At 38.7% G+C, this 18,470-nt stretch overlaps 2 protein-coding genes across 4 annotated transcripts in view; one reads left to right on the top strand and one right to left on the bottom strand.

The window, feature by feature from the left end:
* IDS (iduronate 2-sulfatase) overlaps positions 1–4,945 on the bottom strand; it is a 33,356-nt gene extending 28,411 nt beyond the window's left edge. For both annotated transcript variants that reach the window (XM_064518258.1, XM_064518259.1), the window contains exons 1-3: positions 4,660–4,945; positions 4,089–4,156; positions 501–721 (exon numbers count right to left, since the gene is read on the bottom strand). The gene's annotated coding sequence lies outside the window, so the exon portion shown is untranslated. The remainder of the gene's footprint in view (positions 1–500; positions 722–4,088; positions 4,157–4,659) is intronic.
* An 11-nt stretch (positions 4,946–4,956) lies between these two features.
* On the top strand, positions 4,957–17,285 carry TMEM185A (transmembrane protein 185A). 2 transcript variants are annotated; one of them, XM_026106338.2, is made up of 7 exons: positions 4,957–5,165; positions 7,905–8,081; positions 9,542–9,749; positions 12,612–12,695; positions 13,702–13,878; positions 14,232–14,355; positions 16,084–17,285. In XM_026106338.2, exons 1-7 carry the CDS (start codon positions 5,128–5,130, stop codon positions 16,326–16,328), a joined length of 1,053 nt encoding a protein of 350 aa, XP_025962123.1. In that variant the 5' UTR covers positions 4,957–5,127; the 3' UTR covers positions 16,329–17,285. The 2 variants fall into 2 exon arrangements, with proteins under 2 accessions (XP_025962123.1, XP_025962124.1); XM_026106339.2 differs by lacking the exon at positions 4,957–5,165 and adding an exon at positions 5,307–5,521.
* The last annotated feature ends 1,185 nt before the right edge of the window (positions 17,286–18,470 follow it).

The raw sequence follows: 18,470 nt of genomic DNA, 5'->3' as shown, positions 1-18,470 counted from the left end.
ACAGAAAACAGAAGAAGAAAAATGTGGTTTTCAGGCAGACAAATTAGTACACATACATGAATCACTGTTTCAAGTGCAATAGTATCTGTCACCTGAATTTAACCATGAATTTAATAGGAATTTTATCACAGCTAACAATATAGTAAGAGTTTTATGTTACTATTTGAAAGTCACAGCTTCAACATACAATTTAAGGGAAAAATAGGATATAACAATTAATCCAAAAATGCCTCTTTTCTTTTAATATCATATCTCCTACCAGCCTGAAAAAGGGCACACAGATCATCATAAATCTCAGAGGAATCAAGTTGGGGGGGAGGGAATATTTTTGGCTTACCTGAGGGTAGGGAACACTGCTGTTTTCTCATCGCTTTATTACTATAAAATATCAGTTGTTTTTTTCACAGCACTATCAACTTTTGGATGGCATTGGAAAAATGTGGATTAATTGCTGAGATAAGCAAAACAAATCACTTTTATTTCTGTGCTGTTAGATTTACCAGAAGATGAACTGTTGAATGGAGGTGACATCAGGGCCAGCTGTCTGCACACCGCTGTCCTCTGCATCATTTTCATCTCAGTTGTTAGAAGGCAGAACTGAAATGAGCACATACCCTGCACCAGTCACATCACAAACTGCTCCGCACCGTGTTTTTTTGCATCTAAAATCCCACAGCAGCTCTGCAGACCAGGAGTTCTCATCCTTTATAAAACCATCCAGCTGCAAATAAAACACATCTTTTAAAAGACCATAGGAGGAAGTTAAAAGCCACACAGAGAAACCTACCAGTCAAGCAGGAGGAAACAAACCCATTTCATTTGGCTCTGAGTTTGTACATAAGCTGCTTATAGGTGCCAGCTGCCAGACTTTTGGCAGGGCAGCACAAGGCAGCGATTCCCCAGGGTGTGAATGCCCTGGGCCAGGGGCACCTGTGAGCCCCAGGCTTGGCAGCAGCGCACCCACACTCAAACATGGTCACTGTTCACATCCCTGCAAACTTACCAGAGGGCCATGCAGACCCCAGAGACCGCCAGGCCCCCCAAGTCCTATTGGGGCCCACAGGCTTCCTCTCAGTCCTAGTCCCACCTGCAGCACCCTTGCCGTATACAACACTCTGCCCTCTGCCATCGCTCCTGCACTCACCGCTTCCCCGCTGAGCCTGGCTCTGCTGCTTGCTGGGAGAAGAGTAGTATTTTACAGACAGAAAAATGTCACTCAGCACGTTTATCAGATCTGAAAGCAGCTGCTAAGAAGCCAGATCTTAAACTTTCCTAAGGAGGAGAGAAGGGGGAAAAGTCCGCTGTCTTACAGAGGATTAAATTTGCTGTATATTTCTTCAGGGAAAAAGCAGTTGCACATGAAGCGAGTGGAGCTTTTCTCAGCTGGAGCACCCATAGGTTAGATCCAAAAGAGCTGTTTTCCTTCTATATAGTTATTTCTCTCTTTTTCATTTTTAAAGCTTTATCTCTATCATGTTTTCTGTAGCTCAGGATTTCTTTTCTAGTTCTTTGTCCCTTGTGGGAACTATTTTACTGCCTGGGCAGTCAGCCAAACATTATAACTGCAGAAGAAATCTTTCTTGATTTACTGCTACAGCCCTTCATGAATATTCTTAGGATCAGCATGCTGTTTTATTAGACTTCTAAATTATTAACAGTTCTCAAATTGAGATAATTTCTTGTTAATATTATTTTGCCTTTGTTTTATGATTGCATCTGGCTGAAGATAATGCCCACAGGTACTGTCTTGTCTGGTAGCTTCTTTATGTGTTGCAGCAGATATATTTTATCTGAATAAATATATTATAATTGTTCTCTTTTTCCAAATCAGCAAGGCTCGACTTTTGGAAAAGTACAATGAAAAACAAAACTCTGATTTTACATTTTTAAGCCTTTCTGGACAGCCCTGGTAGTTCTTTGGTTCCTTAGAAATTGGTGTACTGCCTAGCCCACAGGTCCTACTGTACTGACACTTTTCACCTCATCAGTCTGTGGAGATCATCCTTTCCTTTCTTCTGTTTTCTTCCATTACATTTTTACACTTCTCTCTCATTCAATTGCTTACCATTCTTCTCACACATCCTCCCCACTGCCATTATTTACACGGACACATCCTTGCATTCACATACCCTTTGACATACCCTTGCCTTATCAGAGTTGAATACATTATGCAGAAAGCTAGACCTCCTGGTGTGGAAGCCTGTCATGTATTTGTGTTGTTGCCAACAAGGTTAAAATTGCATCTACAATTTCCCAGTGAGTATTTCCAGATGAAGCACATCTCTGAGTGGACCAGTATTAGCTGATGAATGCTTTCAAGGGCTATACGTAGTTTTGGCTTTTAATAAATCATCACATTGCACATAGGCCTAGATTCCTAGCTGGTATAAATTAAGAGTCCTGTTAACACTGAATGAAGACTTAGATCATTCACTTTCTATTTCTTTCTTCATCTTCCTGCAGAAGCTAGGGCTCAAGATATGATTGCATTTCTCTTTTATTAGTATTTCACTTGCAGTGTAATCTTAATTAGTAAGGGGAGGGATTTTAAATTCAGAAAGAATCATGAGATAATCTATCCCTATAAAGAGCCATCATATAATCTATTCTGATCTGCTATGTAACTTCATAACCCTTGTTACTGTCAAGCCCATTCACTTGGCTTTGATTAATCCTGGAATATATCTTCCAGGAAGGCATCCAGACTTCATTTAAAAAATGAAAAATCTCCTGTTTCTCAGGGTCATTTGTTCCCAACAGCTAATTATTTTCACTTATTAAAAAAACAAACAAACAAACAAAAAAACCCAAACCCCCCACACAACTATCTCCTTTCTAACCAGAATTTTTTTTTAGCTTAAGTTGTCAGTCTTGATTCTTGTTATGTCTTTCCTGGCTAGGCTGAAGAGCCTTTTAGTATCTAACATTTTCTCTCCATGAAGGTACTTACACAACATAACGAAGTGATCTCAGCATCTTTGAAACACACTCAACTCCTTATATTTTTTTCCTGAATATTTAATCACCTTTGAAGCTTTTTTCTTCATGGTTTTCAACATTTATTCTGATGCAGGAAAATTTAAGAGACTGATGTGACCAGTTCCAGAATATACAATGATAGCAGTTCTCAACCTTTTTAGAATGGACTCCTTACACACACACCTTTTTACATTTTTTCTTTTTTCCCCCACTGTACACATGGATTCCTACCTGCAGTAACAAGCAACTGTATTGCTGAAGCAACTGTTCTGCAGTTATAAACCATAACAAAACTCCTGAAATGACATCCATGGAAGAGGAACTACTGATAACAATGCAGCTAAAAAGAATGCTGGCATATGAGCTGCCCTTCTTCTCCAGGTTACTCTTGTACTCCATCAGGCATGTATACAGTCCAAGGTACAGGACAGAAGGGTAAATAGCACATAACAACTTTTTTCAGTTCTTCAAACTACTTGCTGGTTAGTGCTCAAAAAAACTCAGAAATGAGCCTCTTTTCTCCACCTCTAAAATAACACTTACAGATTTCCTAGAAATTTTCCTGAAGATAAATTTAAATAGGCATTATATGTAGAAAACAGAGCATAAGTGCCATGAAAACCAGTAGGACATATATAGTAAAATGAATGTTCCCAATATGAATATGCAAAGGAGTATCACCTGTAGAAAGGGTGGTTTGAGGGGGCACATCTGTAGACATTACTCTGATGAGTCTGCAAAGATGAAAACTTGCTCAAGGTTTGTCTACTGCTACCACTGGTTTTACTACCCAGAAGAAGCTAAGCCCATAGCGGGTAGCATACCTACCTCCAAAACCACTTCCTGCAACTCCTCCCTTCTTACTTTCTGTGGTATTTTCTCTTCTAGCAGCATTTGTTCCTATTTCATTTTAATGTCAGACTAGCCTGTTCAACACAATGATGGCTAAACACCACTATCACTCAATGGGAAGGTATCTAAAGAAAAGTAGACACTCATGACATGTCTGTCCAATTAATGTATGATTTCATACTGTAAGAGTGCTATGACAGCAGCCATGTCACAAGCTGCACCAGAAACTAAGTGGCAGAATCACAAACAAAACCTGCCTCCAGGTGCTTCAGGCCTGGCTTCACTAACTGTCCCGGGAGCGGTCGATGAGGGCTTCTGTGGACACCTGCAACACAAGACAACATAACCTTGCTCAGATGTGAGCTAAAACACAAGTGAATGAATAACAAATACTGCATTCTGAACAAAATCAGAACAGACTGTCTAAGCCCACATTTTTTAAATAACCAAGCTCAGTGCTTACCTTGAAACCCATTTCTAAGTTTAAGAGGAAATCACACGACCCAAGATAAATGCTCCCAACGTGACCCCAGGGACGTCACCTCGCGCGTCTCTGCAGCAAGCCCTTTGCCAAGGGCCCAGGTCCAAGCAGCCATTACGACCCGTAGGCTCCCCGAGGCGCAAACCCAACGCAAGCAGAAGCCAACAAGGCGCAGAAACGCTGCTTTTCACCACAGAGCTGGACGCACTGTATGTTCTTTCTTTTTCCAGTAAAGGGGCAGAACTGCACCAGCCCATCACGAGGGTTTTAAATGTAAGCTCAAGAAGGCCACGCTGACTTCCCAAAACACCCTATACCAAGTTAACGGGATTTTTTTACATGCATACTTGAAACGTTTTCAACCGGCAACAGGTTGTAGGAGCCTTCGCTAAAGCCCAAGTACCAAACACGCGCTTCCGCAGCCCCTACTGGCGGCCGCCTCTGCTCCCCGCACGGGGCCCAGCAGCCCGCTCCACCGCTCGCCCCACGCAACAGCAACGGCCGCGGCCGCCCTCGCCGGCCCTCCCAGGCCGGGCCCGCGAGCAGCGCTGAGGCAGAGCTGCAACGCGCAATCTCACACCCCCCCGCCACCGGCCGCCCGGCCCTTGGCCCAGCGCGCAGGCGCTGACTCTTGAGCGTGCGCAGCGCCGGCAGCGGGGCCGGCCGGCGGGGGCAGGCGTTTCCCGGCAGAGGAACCGCAGCGCGAGGGGCTCCGCGGCGGGCGGCGCGCATGCGCGAGCGGCTCTGCCCGGTTCCGGTGGTGGCGGCTGCGCCATGCGCGCCTTGTAGAGCGGGCGAGGGGGGGTGGCGCCGCCATGAACCTGCGGGGCTTGTTCCAGGACTTCAACCCTAGGTGAGGCCGGACCGTGGCTTGCAGGGGGTCCGGGCAACGGCAGGGCGCGGCCCCCCCGGCTCACGGCGGCCCTTGCCGCCCGGAGCCCCGCTGCTGCGCGGCGGCCGGCCCTGCCGCTGGCCGCGGCGCGGGGGCCACGGCTGCCCCCCGTGGCGGGGCGCGGGCCGGGCTTGGTGCTGCTGCCCGGCGGAGCAGGGCCTTGCCGGGCTCGGGGCCGCCGCCGCTGGGCGGAGAGGGGCCTCGGGGCCTCGGTCGAGAGACCGAAGCTAACCGGTCTCTCACGGCCACCGGCCCTGCCGTGGCCGGTAGCAGCAGTCGTTGCAGACCTGGAGCGTGTTAGGATCGCGTTCAGCGGTGTAAGTGCTCGGGTGCCCGCGGCTTGGTTCAGGGAGCCGCCGGGGAGGGGTCGGGGCTCCGGTTCTGCCCAGGCTCCCTGATAACGCGCGTAGGGCTGGTGCGTGCTCCCCTCGCCTCGTTCTTTGTCACTGTGAGCACATAGATGGGATTTAGTCATCTGGTCTCTAGGCCAAATTTCAGGCTACCGATTTCACCCCGATTATTTTGTCAGAAGCCTTACGTTCAAGAAAAACTTACTATCCAGAAAGGTGGCAGACATTTAATTGAAAAAAGAGGGCTTTTCCTTAAATATGTTGAAAAATTGCAAGCATCTGTATTTTCCCAAATTATTCCAGATTTTTTTTTAAGTGTTTCAACTTTATGATTTCAGATACAAAGTTTTAAACCAGAAAGTAAGATTGCTTTCTACTTTAATGCAGGCATTTAAAATATGGTAAAGGCTCATTCTTTGCAGGCATGAAAGTGTTGCACTTAACAATCCTAGTCTAGACATGGAGAATTACTGATGGCGATTCTTTATTCTGGGCTCATGGCTCCCTTAAAAAAAAAAAACAAAAGTCACTGCAATGTGAGCTTCTGCTCTCTTGCCAAGAGTTTACGACTGCATACAATTTTAAAAGAGGCTGAGAGAATGAGTTGAATTTTACTGGTTCTATTGTTGTAGACTGTTTTAAGACCACAGAATAAAGTCCTCCAAGTTGTGCAGGATGGCATGGAATGCTGGAAGTCCTGGAAAATGTTGCTTATGAAACAGGCCTTCCACGATCATAATCACACTCTCAAAAAGCTGTGTTCAATCAGTTGTCTAGACAAACTGAAGAATAACAAGTGCTTCAGGAAATGTGTTGTTGCAGAGAGGTTGAAATAAATACTTGAAATATATATGCAATGCCTAGTTGAAGGAAATGGAAAAGCAAGAAGAAAAACTCCAGAAGTTTATAAGGTTTTGTTATTGATAAATGATATTTGCAGCTTTCTTGGATGCAATTTAAATGATGAATGATCAAGATTTAATTCTCTGCAATAACTGCAATACTCATGTTAAATGTTTTGATGTTTGCTGAAACATTCAGTGCCCCTTGGTGTTTTTTTATTTGTGTATTTATTGAGGGGCAGGGAAAAGCTTACAAATTACAAAAATATTAAATTTTGAAAATGCATGAATAGCCTAGAAGCTTAAAGAATCTCTTTGCTGCTGTGAAGTGTGTCCTCCCTTGAGGTATCAAGCATGCTAGGAAAGGCAGACACAATAAAACTGCTTTTTGCTGTTAAAGGGCAGCTGAAACATTTGTGCTGAACCAAAGTAGCCTGATATCTAAACCAGGCAATGCTGAGCTATTGAATATTTTATCATTATTTGATAAGAGTGAAAGCGGGTAGTTTGAGTTACGCTGTTGGAGTAAGGATACTATTCCTGACTGTTGCTGCTTTACTCTGTAGCAAGTATTTATTCTGTTCCTTAGGTTATCCATGATGTAAAATACATATAATTACTTCACTGAAGTGATGTTGAAGCTTAATTATGTGTTTTATAAAGCACTCTGTGATCCTCAGGTGAAGGATGCTTTAAGTGTGAATGACTTTTCCCTTCCTGTAGTGTGAGGAAGTCATGTACTATGTAATTATTTTGTCTGACTTTGGGTGGTACAAACAATTGCTGTGCCATTGTTCTCAAGTATTCCAAAAACACTTATTCATTCTTAAATTGACTAGTTTATAAAATGTACTGACATAACTATCTTAAATTTATAAGCAGCATCCTAAGTGTTTCAGTTAGAAAGTGATTTCATAGTATAATGAGTAACTTCATTGAAAGTTTAAGCTTGTTTCTCTACAATGTTGTTGGTTTAAGTGTGTGTAAAAGGCTAGTGACCTCTGTAGCATCTGCCATGTCAAGATATGTAACAGTTAATTTTTCATCTGTAGTCAACTGTAGATGTTCACAGTTAATTTATGAAGTTTCATCCATGCTATTTTTAATTCATTAATTTGTGCAAAAGAACCCATTTTCCAGAAACATGTACAACTGGTAGATTTCTGAGTCTCTAATAATACAGCTCCTGACTGGATCCTTGTGGGAGGGAACTATTTTTAGAAGTCCATTCATTAAGTTTGTCATGCAAGAATGCTTTTGATGTGTTCCCTTGAAGCAGTGATTTTGTAAGTGGGAGAGGTGGCATATGCTAATTTATGATAGAATATTTGACTCTTCAGAACAGATTTGACTGTTTGCAAATAAATTTGAGACATGCGTTTTCTGTTAAGCAGTGTCCTGATTAAATTTTAGCTGTGACTGATTTTTTTTCTTTTGTTCTCTGAAAAGTTTGTCAAATTGTCTGCCGTAAATTCTGAGTGTTTTTTTCTTTCTTTTTTTTTAAATAGCAAATTTCTTATTTATGCCTGTCTGCTGCTTTTTTCTGTGTTGCTCTCTTTACGTCTGGATGATAAAATTCAATGGAGTTATTGGGCTGTATTTGCTCCAATATGGCTATGGAAGTTAATGGTGATTGTTGGTGCCTCAGTGGGAACAGGAGTATGGGCCCGAAACCCACAGTATCGGTAAGTTGAGGGTATTTGTTTTCCAAAACAGAAGGAACATAATAAGTTTTCCATACTGAATCAAACTCATAAATAGGTTTTGAAAAATACATAACCTAATATGTTAAGAACAAACTTTCTGGATGCTATTTAAAATAATTATTGTAACCTATAGCATGTACAAACATAGCTTTATGTAGCTATGGATTTTTCGTACTATTCTCAAGTGTATTGTAAGCTTTAGCGGTATTGTTCTGGGGAACTTAAGACTTCTCATGGAGTGGTTGCCGTTCTGTTACAAAGTTTAGAGTACTTTGCTGTAGTATTTATGTAGAATTTTCATATGCATTAGGAATGTACTATATTTATCTGGATTATTTTCTAAATCAACATCCCAAAATGTACAGATCAGCTGAAGATTTTTTTTTCCTCCTTGATGTTCGTATAACCTCAGTGAACATAGGGATGAATATTCAGTGATTCTTGAATATGCAGTGAACATAGAGAATTTTCTTCAGACTTCAGCTGCAGTTTTATAAGAAATATTCAAGTTGTTTAATATACTAATATACGCAAGTGTATAATGTGTGCAAAGTAAAATGCTTATGGGAAGAAATTCTGTAATTTCTGTTTCACTTCTGTTAAAGTTGTGTAACAGCCAGCTTTTAATTCTCAGTCTAGGGTACAATAATTTTCAGACCTGTAAATACATCAATGCTGGCATTTTTGGGGGGATGTGAATAATGTGGTAATAGGATGTGAATCGGAACATGCTATGAAAAAATCCCCACCATCTTACACGTAATAAAATGCTTGCATTTTTTCATTGTGGTGAATATTAAATAAAAAAAGTTTCTGCACAGATCTCATATATACATTCTGTTGTGCAGTTCAGATCTGTGTTGCCCAAGAAACTGCCTTTTTCACCCCTCTAGTATTGGTTCTGCTTGTGTAGGAAAAAGTGTGGTTTCTCTGTGTGTGCTGTCACTTTGAAGATGATTTACTTCTTAGTAATAGATGATATTCTGTTGGAATATGCTGATTTATGTGAATAAAGACATTCTGCACAAAGATTTGATTCAATGAACACTGGGATAGGAACCAAGCAGGTAGATCTAGTCTTGGCTTACTTCCTGGCAGTCTGCATGGTATCTGAGAACCTCGGTAATAACATAGAAATCCTGTTTTAGCTGCACAGCAATGGAATCTTTAGAAAATTTTCAGCTTGCAAAAATCCTTTTGGCCTTTCTCTCTTGGGAGAAATACTTTAAATGTACATACAGCTTAATGGGCAGGAAATACTGTTATTTTATCAGCACTGTGTTTTAAAAGTGGCTAGTTAGGCCAAAAGTGTTTACAAGAGTTCTAAGTTTCAGAAATTAACCTGTTTTTTAATAAGCATACAGTGTCTTAGGATGTTTGCATGATAGCATGCTTCCTTACTGACAAGTAAATTGAATGCTTCCTTAACCTCTCTTTAGAGCAGAAGGAGAAACGTGTGTGGAGTTCAAAGCTATGTTAATTGCAGTAGGCATCCACCTGCTACTACTGATGTTTGAAGTTCTGGTGTGTGACAGGATCGAAAGAGGAACCCATTTTTGGCTTCTGGTCTTCATGCCATTATTCTTTGTATCTCCAGTGTCAGTTGCAGCTTGTGTGTGGGGATTCCGACATGACAGATCTTTGGAGGTAATGCCTCATTTGTTAGTTGTAAAAATTGGAACAATGCAAGACTATCAATTTTGTTAGAGCTCACCTCTCAGCAACGCATAGTATGGATGACTGTATCAGTAGAATTGGGGTCAATGGGATTGGAAATCAGTGGGATTTGGATCAGTGGGATTGAAAATATATATTTTTTTAACTTTACTACTTTTTTCAGTTGCCAAATTGTGGCATGTTTTAAAGCTGCCTTTTTATTGAATGTGTTTAAAAACTCACCACAAACTCTGCAATACGGACTAATACTGAACACTTAAAAACTGAAATTACTAAGGAAAATTCCTCAGATAGTAAGTACTGTCCCTAGGCAGAAGTGAACTTGCAGAATAGATAGAGTTGAAAATTTTTCACCTTCCCAACCTGCGTGCTTAATTTTTTCATCTGGGAATGCTGGTGGTAGGAGCAAAACAGTAACTTGTTTCTATTTGCTACCTTCTTTCCTCTCTAACTAGCTCTTTTTAGTTTGAGCAAGAAATTTCCAGGAATAGGAGGGTGTGGCAATCCTAGTGACATTTTGCAATAAGCTTAGCATTTTTTTGAATATTTTAGGAATTTTGCCCTATTTTCAGAAACCACCCCTATGTCAATGGAAAATCTGATAGTCAAATGAGGTATTAATTTCAAAGGGATATATCTCTTTAATGTTAGCATATACTGAGTTTACTGTCTATGAGAGAGAAAACAAATGTTGTTAAGTGACTCTCAGGATGGCTAGCATAAACTGATGCCTTAAACTGTTGATTTAGAAATACTTACAAATAGAATTTCATTTTGCAGAGTTCTGTTGAACCTTCTTAAATGTAAAATTCTTAAAGTAAAATTTGTGTGAAAGTAGTTGTTTTACATTGGATGCTTGATTACCAGTTGATTTGCAGGATGACTGCACAGCTCTTAAGTACTGACAGAAAAAATTGGCATCTAGTCACCTCTAAAAGGCAACAGCTATCTCCTAAAGAAAATAAGTTATAGAGTTGAACTGCCAACTCATTTTTTTCCACTATTTTGTCATCTTCAGTCTGTGCTGTTCTACTTCCTACTTTGGGAAGACTTCACTGTTTCTCTTTCATTTGCTAACAACATAAGAAGGGCCTGTTTTTAATCCAGGATATTCATTGTTGGCATGAGTAATGTAATGAGTAGTTGTTCAGCTATCGTTGTTTTCATAAATATTTCATTTGAAAATACTTTGTCTGCTTCTGCCTATTCTGAAACGGATTGGTCTTGTATATATCATGATGAGCTCAGAAGAAGCTTGCTTTTATTTGTTACATTATTTTTTATAATCAATAAAGCATTGTTTATTTAAGGCATATTGAATTCATTAAATTTTGAGCCTAGTCACTGCAAATATATGCTCTTACCATATATACCTCAAATGTTAACTTGATTATAAAAACTCTTTACAACAATCCATCCTCTGATTTCCTTCCTCTCCCCTGCCACCCCATTCATTCTTGCACTTTTCTGGTTCATTGATTTTCTGTTTGAGTGTTTTCTGTCGTGTTCTGTTCTTTTGAGAAAGCCAGTGGTACAAAAATATTTTAAATACAGCCTTTCCAGTCTTTTTTTTTTTTTTAATGTTATCCGTACTTTGATCGTGAAGACTTAGGTCCAGAGCCTGAGGTGTGTAAGTGCCTGCTGCCTGTTGGAATGTAATTTTTTACTCCCTGTACTACAAATTTCAAAGGCAGTTAACCAAGAGAACATATTATGCAATCATATGTAAGTTGGTGTAAAGGAGCATCTAGTTTCTGACTTCTGAGAAATACTGCATTTCAAAGATGCCTTACATACCTACATGTTTGTTTAAAATAGAAAAGAGTATTTAACTTAAGGGCTTCAGTTAGTCATTTCAGAGAATAATTTTGTTTGATCTTTGAAATTCCTACCCAGACAAGGTTGTCCCACAACTTTTAGAAACGGAATCTTTCCAAGTCTGATGATATTTCACTATTTGGCTTTCTCTGAGCTAATCACAAACTTATTTTTTAGTATAATTTAGGGTTAATTGTAGTAGTGGTGATAGGACACATGAAAGGCTTTCATTAATATTTTTTACAAAAGCTATTGCTTTTGCACATTGCCTAATAAACTAAATGTCTTCAGCGTAATTTAAAGACATTCTCAATTATACTGTAAAATGATGGAGTTTGGATGTTGAATTTCACTAGTATATTTATTTTTTTCCTGAGTTAGAGCTCTGACACTTAGGCTGTTCTGCTCTTAGTTAAATCCATGTAAACTTTGATCAACTAACAGAAGTATTTAATATATTACTGCAACTACTAAAAGAGGTATTTTTAAAGTAAAGACAAACATTGCTAATTTAAATTTAAATTACTTTTTCTTTCTTGTTAATTTAAATGTATCTTTGATATATGAAGAAAATAGTTTGTGATTTGGTTCTAAATTCTTTGCTTCTGACTTTTTTAATTTATTTTTTAATCAATCACTTTGGCTTTTTTTAATTTCTGCATTTCTCCAGTCTCTTTATTTTGGCCACTTATGCACAGCAAGAAGGCAAATTTTCAGTGCTTATCTTAATTCAGGATATCTGAAGTCACTAGAGAGAGAGGTTAAGCCCTCAGAATCACCTGCTAAAGACAAGGAGGGACTTCCTTGAGACATCTGCCTCTGTATGTTAATGGTATTGGGATCAGAGCCTCCCAAATTCAGGCATGCCTAATAATGTCTAATATAAATGCAAATGATGTTCCATATTGAAACGATAAGCATGGAGTCAAAAAAGTCCTTTGATGGATTCTTTGGCTATCTTGTAAATAGATTTATAATGCTGAGAGTGAACTCTAATATCTCTTCTCTTTCTAGCTGGAAATCTTGTGTTCAGTCAATATTCTACAGTTCATATTTATTGCACTCAGATTAGACGAGATCATCAGATGGCCATGGCTTGTACGTAAAAAGTGGTTTTGTTCTTAACTTTGTTTCTAAATGCTGAATTTAATACAGATATTGACTGTAGGGAACAGTTATTCTGATCAGAGTCTTGATCCCATTTTTGCTCATTTAACAATCCTTTGCTGAAGGTCTGGCATTTCATTCAGGAGTAAGGGAAATCAGACGCTGCTCTTTGTGTAAGAGAGCATAGCATTTCATTCTTCAGGGGGAGAGAGGTGTGCCATCAACTGTAATTAATCTCTGATCAGTTCTTGAAAAAGAAATCCTAAAGGAGTTTCCAAATGGAACAGTAAATCAGCCAACAAAAATAACTGGTGAGTTAGGGAGCAGGTTGGGCAAATAGTGCATGGTAAATAACTTACTTATTGTATTAGCACACATGTAAATCCACTTACTATAGTAGTTAGTGGTAGTAGTAGTTAGTATAGTATAGGTAGTATAGTAGTTAGTATAGTAGTTAGCAAGTAGTTAGTGTCAAAATATGCTGAGATCTATTTTTCCAAGTAGCTTTACAATACAAAAACCCTATTTCTGTATCTGGGTTTTTGTAAACCTCTGTGAAGCTGATGATCTGGCATGGTTGTGACTGTCCTTCCTGTTTTCCTAAAAATCAGGAAAAGGATCTCACTTGAGCTGCTTCAAGTAAGGTGTCTAGTGTAGAAAATACTTGCTAAAATCAGTTTCAAGTACTGTTTGAGCCCACTCAAAATCACAGAAGTTTTATTCAGATTGAACTATGTTGACAGAACCTTGAACTGTTTCAGCTTGACAGGGTTTACAGAGCTTACCAAGGAGGCCAGAAGAGTTATATGGCTTGTAACAGTGCATGTGACTTGTGAAGCTTTTTTGTTAGAGATAATATTAGTTACAGAGCATTACACTTAAATTACTTTTTTTCCCATTTAGACTTAATATGTGGAATTGCTTAATAAAAACCAAATCCATTTGTTAAAATGTTTCACTGGGGAAAAAAGGAATTAACTTTCTTTTTCTTTTTCAGGTTGTTTGCGTTCCTTTGTGGATCTTGATGTCCTTTCTGTGTCTAGTAGTGCTGTATTACATTGTATGGTCTGTTCTGTTCTTGCGCTCAATGGATGTGATTGCTGAACAAAGAAGGACACACATAACAATGGCTGTCAGCTGGATGACAATTGTAGTTCCACTTCTCACATTTGAGGTATGCAAACGTACAAGTTTTATGTATCTTGTTCTTTTTTCAGTGAGTGGATGTTGCTCTGTCTCTTTCTGAATTTGCTAAATTGAAGATACTGCTTCTTGGTTTGAATAAAATCTTAACTGCAAATATGAAGGAAAACCAGGAATTTTTTGGTGTTTTGGGGTTATTTTTTAGCAACTTTTTGAGTAAAATATAATTCAGGTATTGGAACTGTAACTTCATGTTTCTGTGAAGGCCATTTTTCTTCACAAATGTGTAAAGTTAAAGATCTGAGATGAGATTATATCTTAAGCTTGGAGTTGGGTAGTGCAAAGAAACTGACATTGTATTAATTCTTTTTCTCCCCGCATTAGATTTTACTAGTGCACAGGCTGGATGGGCATAATTCTTTCTCTTTTATACCCATATTTGTCCCTCTTTGGCTTTCACTGATAACTTTAATGGCAACAACATTTGGACAAAAAGGAGGAAATCACTGTAAGTATTTCATAATCATTTCTTAGTAAAACTGCATTACCCTCAGATTGAAACTCAAGACTTAAATGTATCTTTATTAAGATTTATTTTTCCTCAAAAAAGGGGTTGGTTTTGGTATATTCTCTCATAAAAGAATTACTGGACAGATGCAACTGTTACTGTTCTGCTGAGAAAATTTTAATGCTTTCAGTGTTCATAGTGTCTCTCTTTATTGACATAAGAACTGGTCTTCTACTTGGACTCGAGCATTCCCAATGGGATTTTGCTTGTAGCTCAGCCTTTTATCCTTCTGTAGTTCCATGGGGTTCACACTCAAGGGGCATGACTGGATCTTTCTACTCTGGGTTCTGAAAATAGTGTAGCAGCTACCATTTATAACTAGGACTTGTCCTCGTAGCCTGAAATGGTATTTTGTTTCCTCTTTAGCCAAATAGCACTCTGCTGCTTAGTTGTGACTTCATTTGCCTAGATGGTCAAGTATAGATTTACTAGGCCTGCATTCTTCACCCCCCGCCCTTCACCCCAAGCATCGCCAGGAGTGTAAACACTTTGAAGCTTCTAACATTATTGAACCAGTGCAGATGAGTCGCTCTTCCTGTCTGCATTGCAGTTACTGTTAGTTTTTGACAAGGCAATAAAACTCAGTCTGACCTTTCCGAGTTGAAAGGAAACAACTGTGTTTTTTGTTTTATAAATTTACTTTGGTTTTGGTGTCATAGTAAAGTATATTAAGAACTGCTCTTAGATTATAGGAAAGCTTATCTTCATGCATTCTGTTTATATTTGTATTGTTCTTGTACGGAAAACTAGTATTGGTGATTTTATTAAAAATTTGAATGCTGTTGAGAATTTAGAGTCCATTTAGTCTTTTGAAAAGCCTTATCTCCATATTATCTTCTGTAGAGTTAGTAAGAACTCAAAACTGTTTCTTTAAAATTATTCATCTGAAATGAACTTCAGAAGATTTGCATGAAAATCCATAATTAAAGTGTTACATGAAATACACCAGTTGATTATCAAGTGTAATCTCTGCACAAAGATGTTGAATGGGATCTTCCCTGGCAAATACTTAATACCTTGGCTTTGTTCAGTGTGAAAGATTTGACTAAGTGGGCAGGCTGTTCCTTGTAACACTGCCCTTTGTTTAATAGAAGAGTGCCATCTACTGAATTACCAGTACCATTTACTTAAAATAGAGATACGCACAGACACTTGGTGTACTGGCTTTTATATAGCACAGCTAATACCAAAGATGACATACTTCTGTCATCGCATCACACTTAGCTAATACCACAAATACTTGTGGAATGCTGAGTACATATGGTACTAATCTGTGAAGCCTATGCCATCATGTCCCTTCTGCTATCGTATCCTCTACATATCAAACAAAAGCTGGCATGACATGTCCGTCCATGTGACCTTCATTTGCTGGGGAGATGTAAGGCTTCTTGTGCTCTTTCTGTGTACTAATGTGACCTGACACTGCTTAACATGTGAAATTGAATGGATTCTTGCTGTCATCCTGTAGCTGCAATCTATTATTTCACATCACAATCTGTAATGCTATTACACTACAGGTATAAGCAATGCACTGAAAAGCAATGCTAGCAGAAATTTTATAGCTGTTAATATGAAAAAAGTAAGCTACATGAGAACTTAAAATAGGGGACTGCTTAGTCTATTTAGTCAAATTTTAACTCCCTTCTGGAAATTATTATTTTTTTTAAGGGTGGTTTGGAATTCGAAAAGACTTCTGTCAGTTCCTGCTTGAAATTTTCCCATTCTTACGAGAATATGGAAATATTTCCTATGATCTTCATCATGAAGATAATGAGGAAGCAGAAGAAACACCAGTTCCAGAACCACCAAAAATTGCACCAATGTTCCGAAAAAAGACTGGAGTGGTCATTACACAGAGTCCTGGAAAATACGTGATTCCACCTCCCAAGTTAAACATTGATATGCCAGACTAAGATGACAACAGCTTATTACACTGGAAATGGGAATCAGCAGAAAAATGTATTTCATCTCATGCCTTGTTCTGATTACTTAAAAATAGGTATTTGTGAATCAGTGGCTTGTATTATAGAAATCGGAGATTTTTAATATAATTTGAGAGCTTTACATGTTTGTGTAAAAATCATATCGAAGCAAATCAAAGTGGGAACACTAGTTCTAGTAAGGTTCACAGATGGAAACAAACTTCATACAAAAACGTACCCCATGAAATCATTAATTTTAAAAATGCTAATCCAGAGATGGGGACATCATTTGTACTGAACAGGGTGTTGAAGACTTCTGGTTTTGTAACACAGTTGCCAGCAGATGAGACTCATTGTTCTTCACCTGAGTTTTCTAAGCATTGTGACAATTCCCCGTAGAGATAAATGGCTGTCTAACTTGTGAACCTTCCCAATGGATTGGTTACACACTTGGCTGTATAGTATTTATATGAACATTTTAGCAGTGTAATATATTCTGTTTAAAAGTCTAGTCCTGTACAGTATAAATATTATGTAAAAGTATTTTTTTAAAAAGCCTGTATGAAATGCCTATGCTATTACAGATGTCTTTCAAGTCTTAAATGTACACTTAATTTTCAAGTTTCAAGTTCTGTGGGTATGTATTAGTGTAATATCTCTTCACTTTTTTCTATTCAGCTACAATCATTATCTTAACTACAGAGGCACAAGAGTGTTGCGCTTCTCAGGCAAGACTTGAAAGCTTTTTTTTTTTTCCAAATTAAATGTTTAACAGCTTACATTATTTTTTGAGTTAGCTATGTAAATTATTATGTAAATATTTCAACTTTTGCACTGGCTGGGGGGGCTAAGTGTTGCTTTTCTAGCTTCATGTTCTAATTTTCCTTAAGCAACACATACACCATTCTCCCATTATTTCAGCTGTTTATTAAACTGTTTCTTCTTGTATGATGTGTGTAATCTATGCCAGAAACATTAGTTACAAGTCTTACAGCTCTTAGCTGGGATAAATATCATAACAAATCTGGTAATTAATACCAAGTTGTTAGATAGGTTCAGTTTAAGTGATTAAACTGTTTAAAATATGAACTGGTCCATGTTGATACAGCATTTTCTCATTTGAGGAAAGATACACCTTGACAGATTTTCTTTGACTCCATATCTGTTTGAGAAATTAGTCTTTTAAATATATACTGCATTACCCCTTATTTTCCTAAAGTTTCATGTCTCTTATCTATGGCAGTGCACTCTTGTGCTATATCTCAGGGATATTATCTGATTATCCACTGAGTCTGTGGAGTGGCTATTAGAGTTCTAAAAATAGATCAAACGGTGGTAAGGAAGAGCATCATCTACTTGTTGAGCCTGGCAGGAGGATGGACCGGTGAATCTCTTGAGTTGCCTTCCATCACAGTCTCTTGAATTTCAAACTAAACTGTTCCTTAAATTACATAGCAAAGAACAGTCTATCTTGTAAATAATACTACTAGTTGAGGTATTTGCTATCTTCATTGCTTTGGAAAGTGGATGGCCTATATCTTTTCTTTCCTAGAGAGCATATAATGATGGGAAATAGAGCTGGCTCAATGTCGGGGTACTTCCTTCTTGTCAATTACCATACCTCTAGCTCGTTTCTGCCAACAGGTTAGCTCTGGATCCCATGTTGTGATAGGAACTGACAATCATTGCTGCTTTAGAGCAGAAGATGTAATGAAAAGGATTCTCTTTACGGAGGATGCTTCCCCATTGCATTACTATAGTGAAAACGCGTAGGCTGACTTCCCATACTGTCCCTAGCATGGAGGTAAATGTCAAGTCCTTGTCTATTAGCTTTCATTCCTTTCTTCTTTCTGCTTTTTTTTTTTTTTTTACAGAAAGTTGTCTTCCTGGTTTTATTACACATTTCTTTACCACTTGAAAAAGTGGATGATTGGATGAATTCTCCTCCTTTCCAAGCCTTTCCCTGCTTTTTAGACTACTTTCCTTTTTTTCCTGGCAGATGCTTCTTGCTGATAACAACAGATGTCTGATACTCCCATAAAACTGCAGCTGCACTTTGCATTTATGTGAACCAACAGTTTAGGTAGCTTAAATACTTTGGATTAAGTTTCTTTACAGTTAACATCCAAATGA

Source organism: Dromaius novaehollandiae, chromosome 11 (genome assembly GCF_036370855.1).
Source record: "Dromaius novaehollandiae isolate bDroNov1 chromosome 11, bDroNov1.hap1, whole genome shotgun sequence".
Lineage (NCBI taxonomy): Eukaryota > Metazoa > Chordata > Aves > Casuariiformes > Dromaiidae > Dromaius > Dromaius novaehollandiae.
Note: the sequence above shows the minus strand (reverse complement) of the source record. Positions and strands in the feature narration are given on the sequence as shown.